The sequence below is a fragment of the Trematomus bernacchii genome, unplaced genomic scaffold, assembly GCF_902827165.1.
Source record: "Trematomus bernacchii unplaced genomic scaffold, fTreBer1.1, whole genome shotgun sequence".
NCBI lineage: Eukaryota > Metazoa > Chordata > Actinopteri > Perciformes > Nototheniidae > Trematomus > Trematomus bernacchii.
The window spans coordinates 20,254,355-20,262,089 of record NW_022988043.1 but is presented as its reverse complement, the minus strand read 5'-3'; the positions used below and the strand labels follow the sequence as shown (position 1 = coordinate 20,262,089).

Below are 7,735 nucleotides of genomic sequence, written 5' to 3'. Positions count from 1 at the left end.
AAACATTTAAAATCTTTTTCACTTACATAAATTAAATACATTTTTTAAAGAAGTTATTGTTGAATAAAAAATATGAAGGAATCATAACACTGGGGTTAAATGTAGAGATCACCTAAATATCTTTATATTTCTGCACCTGAATTCTGATGTATTTGCTTTAAAAGTGACCATAGCATGTGAAAGAGTTGTCAGTGTGTGGGGTGGATGGTGTTAATTGAAGGGTGAATCTGATTGGCAGAAGGCAGTGAGGGGGCGGGACCTGTGTTGTTGACTCACCCAGTGAGCAGATGATGGCTGACAGAGAGCAGCAGCAGCACGATGGCTCACAGCTTCACTCAGGAGTACTTTCAGATCCCCGTGGTGACACGAGCGTACACCACCGCCTGCATCCTCACCACCGCTGCTGTGGTAAGAAACCATGACAACAACAACAACAACAGCTTAAACTCTGGCCACCAAACTGGGATCACAAATAAAACTATTATTGAGATATAGAGTTAGAAACTATTCATTTTTAAATGTTACTACTCTTAAAATGTGCAATCTACCTATTGAGAGTCGATCTGTGTTCATTTCAGATGTTTGTATACAGTTAGATCATACGGTTTATTGTGTTTTTTCCACATTTACTAAGATAATAAATAATTGTAAAAGGCTTAAACTACCAGATATTCAAATAGTTTTGAGATCTTTATATTGGAGCTTTTCAAATGTTTAACTGTTTTTAAATGTTAGAAACTCTTTGGATGTATCAGGGTTTAACATTAAAGCACTTCACTTTGTCAGTTTAAAAATATATTAAAATCAAAGTTTAAGTTTAGGTTCCTTTTTTTAAAGACTCTGATATAGATGATCTTATTTAAATAATAATATCGATGATAACTTCACACATTTTTTGTCAACATTGTCATTATTTTAGATCAGACTGGCACTTTTTTAAAAACCTCATCTTGTGCGCTTTTCTTTTCAAGTCTTATAATAGTTTTCTGACTAGACAAATAGCACCACCTACCGTTTACATCAAATAAACATCCTCTTATAATCGCATAATGTTAGTTGAAATAAACATGCACGCATTCAAATGAACATTTCCTGATTTTCTGAAACCTTTGTTAAAATGTGGACTACATGTGGATGTAGCTCTTTAGTTTGTCTATTCTGGGCTACTGTAGAAAACATGGAGGTGACACATGGCACACTTCTTATGTAGGTATGAAGGGCTCATGCTAAGCTAACAAAAACACAACAATTCTTAGTTTTAGGTGATTACATGTATACATACTTAAAAACATATGAATACTACCTATATTCCGTCTCTGCTAATAGATCCCCTCGATCTACCACAAGGATGTTTTTAAGTGTTCATCTAAAAACTAGTAACTATCAATGAATGTCTTAATACCCATCTTGAAAAGTAATTTCAAGGTGTTTCATTTTTTTTTAGCAACTTGAGGTCATTACCCCCTTTCAGCTGTATTTTAATCCAGACCTCATCATCAGACGATACCAGGTAACATTTATTAATTCATTCAAAATTCATTCATTGTTTGTGTTTTATAATGACATGTTTTTTTCTGCCTCAGATATGGCGTCTGATAACCAGCTTCCTCTTCTTTGGTTCTGTTGGATTCAGCTTCGTGTTCAACATCATCTTTCTGTATCTTTTATCACAGAATTGCTTTTCCAGTACCATAAAGTCTAACATCATATTTGTGCAGCGGTGTCCTTAACAAAAGCAAGTTATCGATATTGTCGGATGCTGGAGGAAGGCTGTTTCCGGGGGAGGACGGCAGATTTTGTTTTCATGTTCCTGTTTGGAGGAATCGTGATGACTGTATCCTTTAGATGTTAAGCAAAAGAAATACACATTTTTAATTGGACTGCAATAGTGCTCAAACTCCCGCTGTCAAGACATTCTTAAATGGGAGGTATCAAGAAAACCCACTTTTTCAGTGCTTGTACACGTACATTTTGGATTATGGAGTACTACCAACAAAATAACTGTAAAATAATACAAAAATGTGTATGGTGGCTGCCTCGGTCAGAAAACAATAGGATTCACCGAGGTCTGGAGAACTACCTTTAAAAAGTTACGCCATAACTTTCTTTCAAGCCAATCAGAACAGATTTGGTTTTCTTAAAGATATAGGCGCTAAAACGAAGCGTTTCAGACAGAGGTTGAAACCAGGAATATCTAGATGGACTGTAGAAGAAAATAATTTGTTTTTGGGACATTAAAGCAGGTCAACGTGTCCTAGTAGAAACCCAAATTATAAATATGAACCTAAAATTAAGCAACATATGTCCCCTTTAAATAATTCCTTAAAGGGTCCTCTCATAAGACGAAAATACATCTTTTCACCTAGATGAGATAATATTTTTACCATAATAGCTTTTTAAAGTATCAGTGGAACATATGGGCAGCCCTGCATTTATCATGATATTTGGAAGGAAGAAAGATATATTAAAGATTAATGTACACACCGACTTAACAATGACAGTTAAATGTCAAATAAGTGAGAAAAGTGCCAATAATCGAGAATGTCCAACCAACGCTCCTAAAGAGAGTCAGTTTTCGCATTTTCAGGAAAAATGAAGAACCTAGAAGCTTTCACTTAAAAACGATCAAAATCAACCTGATAGTTGATGTATTGTTTAATTCTGCTAAAAAAAAACACTGTCCACAGTGAGGTCTGTAGATTCAAGAAATTTTTTCTGGATGGATTTTAACCTTACATTTTAATTTAGCAGCTATCCCAAGGGATGAAATTTATAAAAAAATATGGACAAATAAAACCGAACAATCTGCAGTTAGGTACGGCAAGAGCTGACTCATGAACTATGCTCTTTGTAGTTGACATTGCATGAACGGATCCTTTAAGGTTTAACATGCTTATGTGTAGGTCCCTTCTGGCTATAAGCATGTAAAACCAGCTACTGTACACGCTGTCTCTTTTTGCCGATGCTCAGCAGATCGTAACCAGAAAGCTTTGCTCACATTCCAGGTTAATGATACCGTCCTGGGTCTGCTCACAGCAGACGTCCCCCTGGGCCGCTTTGAAACGGTAAATGTGCGGCTTCATGGGTTTTTCTGGAGCCTTGTGATGTTTAATGGACAGTTTTATAAGCAAGTCTAATCCTGAGGTAATATCAGTGTGGAGCGTGTTATCAGGACAGTAACATGCTTAGGCAGACTTTTATTGTGAAGGGTTTAGCATCGGTAAACAAAACGCTCTGACAAAAATGCCTCCTGAGGCCTGTACTACGAAGCCGGATTTTCGCTTAGCGAGCTAACTTCAGGGAAAACTCTGGGTTTCCAGTCCTACGACGCTGGTTCTCTTCTTACCGGGCTGGATCTCCATGGTAACTTATGCTGAACGGCTAGCCTGGTCCGGAGCAGGTTAGGTTCCAGGATAAGAGATCAACTCAGTGAAAGCACCGCCTGCTGACCAATCAGAGCTCAGTGTGCGGAGTTTAAAGCTATCAAGTCATATTACAGGATAAAGGAAATACAGAAAAACTGCCGTTTCAGGAAAGACGGCCTGCAAAAATCAACTGACTGTGTGAACATTAATAGAATATCACCTCCCATCTTCAGAACAATCTGACTATTATAACATTAGCGTTAAGAAAGCTTACTTAAATATCTGCCACAACATAAGTAACCGGATCAAAGTAACAGTACGTACAGTCCGCGGCACTGTGAGTGCAGACGTAGATGTGTCCCATTATCATTCATATCACATCATAATATATCATATATTTCCTTATCTGAGTCAGCTTCTTGAGCCGTATCTGGCCGTGCAACACTCACAGTGTCACATACTGTATGTATGTACTGTATTTTAAGCAACACATTAAGTTGACGAAACACTCGAGTCAAATGTAATTAAAGTCAGATCCACTCGTGTCTTAGACGGGGCAGTGATATCATAAACCTGTTAATGTACGCATTCAAACACTTTTACCAGCTGTATTCACCTTGCAGGTGCAGCTATGTGGCTTTTATCCTGGATAAAGTGTTTAAGTCATGGATGTTTAAAGTTTAACGTCTTCATATTTGTCTAATATTATAGTTGACTTTTTATTCAGGAAGTATGACGCTAAGCTGTCAGTACGCTTCTCCATGTTTGTGATTGGTCAAATGTTGCTAGCCACGCCCCTTTCATGTGAACGCGCACTCAGCTGGACAGAGAAACCCTGGCTTGTGTTACAGAGTTGATAACCAGCGTCGTAGGACCGCTTAGCGAGAGCGCGTTTGTTTTGGGTTAGGTAAGCCGGGTAACTCAAACATATCCAGGTTATGTTGAACTGGATTCGTAGTACAGGCCTCTGGTATCAAAAAGTAGTAAATGTTTGTAGTTTAGAAGATTAGTCTTACAAATACTTCAATATTTTGGTAATGTAATGTTTTATTACCTGAGGCCGAAATTGCCAGTTTACAGAATATTTATGGACTAAACATTTATGAACAATGAGGAAAATATTGGCCTGTCAAAATCATGAATTATTTAGTCAAACGTAAATCCAAATTAGTGAAAATAGTAAGATTCAAGTTAGGTCAAACTTGATTCATTCTGAAAGATTGCAAATAAATAAATAAATAAACAATAAAGATTATCAGACTAATTTTAATAAACCAATAAATGTATCATAAGTTTGGGCTATATTCACCATTTTTGTTGTTATCAACCTTTAATTAGTTGTTCCCTTTTTGTGGCAGAAATGGGCTTCCATATACATGAGATACAGAGAGCAGAAATCTTCTATAAAGTAGCTTTCTTTCCAGCTGCCTAGTTCTGGTTTGACTAAAGACAATTATTTCTGAAGGTTTGTCGTTTTAGAAATGTCTGTTACCCTGAAACTTTAATATACAATTAAACCAGCAGCTCTCAGGTGGCATTTTCTCCGTCCTAATGAAAATACAATTAAATGATTAGTTGTATTTAACCTGAATGCCTGCAGCTGTTCGGTCTGTTCGCCAACGTCTTCTTCCTGGGCCAGGCCTTCATCATCATGCTGGTGTATGTGTGGAGTAGAAGACATCCGCTCGTACGCATGAACTTCTTCGGCCTCCTGAACTTCCAGGCACCTTTCCTCCCCTGGGTGCTCATGGGATTTTCGCTGCTGCTCGGAAACTCCATTGTGGTCGACCTCCTAGGTATAAAACATTTAAACAAACGCCAACATCTGACGTAACCTGTAACTCCTGATAATCTGCTCAGATATTTGGCTAATGTTCAGGAAGGCTACACAGTGAAATTAAGATAACGTAAAAATCATGAAACCTGCAACGTAAACAATTTATATAATCAAATAGCAGGGGGCCTGAATTGCATTATTTGCCTTCTATTAGTTCAAATGGATTACATTTAAATATTATAAGTGTATCAGAGAAATATAAAAAGCTAGTGCACAACAACAACAACAACAGAGCGATACTTGTGTTAAGAAATCCAATGAAAAGAAAAAAAAACAATGTTTTAGTGAGTGTCTGAATCCTTTCTGTTTCCTGTCTGCATTGGCTCCTATGCTGACTATACAGTATATAGTTCGAGATTTTAAAAGGCTCACGTATTAACTAATACAGCTGGTTATTGTAGTTTTTATTAAATTAACAGGATGACTTAGAGCATTTCCCGGGGACTATACTTTCAGTGGCAGAATAATCCACATGTGTTGCTCTAGTGAGTTTTTGTGGCAGCACAACAGTGAATGTAGGATTTAATAAATAAAAGCTGTGTTTATTTCTGTTTTTCCTCAGGTATCAGTGTGGGTCACATGTACTACTTCCTGGAAGACGTGTTTCCAAACCAGCTGGGAGGACGGAGGCTGCTGATGACGCCAGAACTTCTGTAAGTCCGAGATGTTTATTTTCTAAACTTTAAAGAGGACATATTCTGCTAATGTGCAGGTCTCACATTTGTATTTAGTGTCTCTACTGGGACATGTCTCCATGCTTTAATGTTCAAAAAGCTCTTTATTTTTATCATACTGCCTGTGCTGCAGCACCTCTTTTCACCCTCTGTCTGAAACCAGAGCCCAGTCTGCTCTGATTGGTTAGCTGGCCGGCTCTATTGTCATTGGTCAACCACTTAGAAATGTCCCGCCCCTATCACCTACAATGTGTTGGAGCGATAGCCAATAGAAGCGTAAGTGTGATAGTGACGTCACTATGTTACGGAAGTAAACAAAGGAGACCAATGGAGGTGTTTCAGGCAGGGGGGAGGGACGTTTGGGATTTGAGCCTTAAGAGACCATTTACATGCACTGTATAACAGGAAAGAGAAGACCCCAAAATGCTCAATAGTGCCGTTATTAGTCGTTTGGAAATAGATGACTTGCAGAAGACTTTAACCCTAATACGGTCCTAGAGTTTATTAATATAAAGTAAATTCAATTTTTTTTATCGTATATAAGTAATGCAAAAATATATATCTATTGTCAACATCATGAGACCCCCTTTTTCCTCCTCATAGGCGGGCCATGTTCGATCAGCCGGAGGACCCCGACTACCGTCCGCTCCATGAAGAACAGCAGGGGGAAGATCTGCTGCAGGACGAGGAGCCGCAGGAGTAACAATACTAAGACCACAACAATCTGGATAAATCTGAGGACACAGGAAGACAGTTAGAAGATGTGGATCTGTGGAGCCCTGACTCCTCGCAGAGTGCAGTAACGACATTTAAAATTGAACTGCACATCAGCATCATGAATATTCACAATATTTCTTACCTAATGGTACATTCCCACTAAGCATTTCAACTACGGAGAGTTTATTTGCCCTAAAGAGAAGTTTATTTCGGACAAAAAACATAATTTAATCAAAGCAAAGAAAATATGGAATCATGTGTAGAAGGAAGACACACCAAGTAACTTTTTTTGGGGGGGGAAATGAACTTAAAAGGGCATCTTGTAGAGTTCATTTGACCACGATTCAGCAGAGAAATGTTTTTACGAGTAGGTCCCTGTTGTGTTTTCATGGTGCACAAGCACGGGGCGACATAAAAGGCAGGGAAGAAAACCAAAAGCAAGTCAACACTGCAGGATTTAAAATGTTAATATAAAAATGAAATGTTTACTGAGGAAGAAAAGTGAGACCTCAAAGATACACACAATAACGGTAAAGGCAACATTTGTTTCTGTCAACAAAACGCCACAGGGCACCTTTAAGGTCGATTTACAATAATTGTTTTTTATTTAGCTTTCTATCGTATCTCTTGGTCTTTATCGGGGGGCAATCACATGAATGTCAGATGGTTTCATACGAGGATACATTGTAAACCCTTTCTGAGGTCAATAAGATGCAAGGGCTTCATAAAAAGCTTGTAACTGGACATTTGGGTTAAGATTTTGCCCACATGAGCTGTTTAAAGTCTAAGATGTACAGTTGAGGCCTAAATTATTAGCCCCCCAGGAGTTATGGAACATTTTCCTAAAATTCTTCCCAATGTTTCCAGCATTGATAAAACTTGATATAATCAAACATTCACCAGTGCTATTTAGTAGCTTTTGGTACATTTTGGAAAATAAAATAAGTTTTTAGACTTGCTTTATATCAAATATAGTGAAAAATGGGTTGGTCAAAAAATATTAGCCCCCAGGCCATTAATAGTCAATAGTGTACCCTTTCTGAGCCACAACTGACAACAACCTCTTAGAGTAGTTCTTCACTAGGTTGGCACAGGTCTCTTGAGGGATTATGGCCCATTCTTCCATTGCAAATTGTTCCAGC

General features: G+C 38.0%; 1 protein-coding gene across 1 annotated transcript; it reads left to right on the top strand.

Annotated features, from left to right (window-relative positions):
* Positions 1 to 318: 318 nt before the first annotated feature.
* Positions 319 to 7,409, top strand: derl3 (derlin 3). Its single transcript, XM_034117523.1, has 7 exons — positions 319 to 408; positions 1,445 to 1,510; positions 1,584 to 1,657; positions 1,741 to 1,834; positions 4,966 to 5,161; positions 5,765 to 5,855; positions 6,480 to 7,409. Exons 1-7 carry the CDS (start codon positions 319 to 321, stop codon positions 6,577 to 6,579), a joined length of 711 nt encoding a protein of 236 aa, XP_033973414.1. The 3' UTR covers positions 6,580 to 7,409.
* The last annotated feature ends 326 nt before the right edge of the window (positions 7,410 to 7,735 follow it).

Excerpts from the sequence above, each read along its gene's own strand:
- derl3 (XM_034117523.1), top strand. The coding sequence starts at position 319 with ATGGCTCACAGCTTCACTCAGGAGTACTTTCAGATCCCCGTGGTGACA. Across the intron at positions 1,511-1,583 it reads TCATCATCAGACGATACCAG|ATATGGCGTCTGATAACCAG; the intron begins GTAACATTTATT and ends TTTCTGCCTCAG. Across the intron at positions 1,835-4,965 it reads TTGGAGGAATCGTGATGACT|CTGTTCGGTCTGTTCGCCAA; the intron begins GTATCCTTTAGA and ends GAATGCCTGCAG.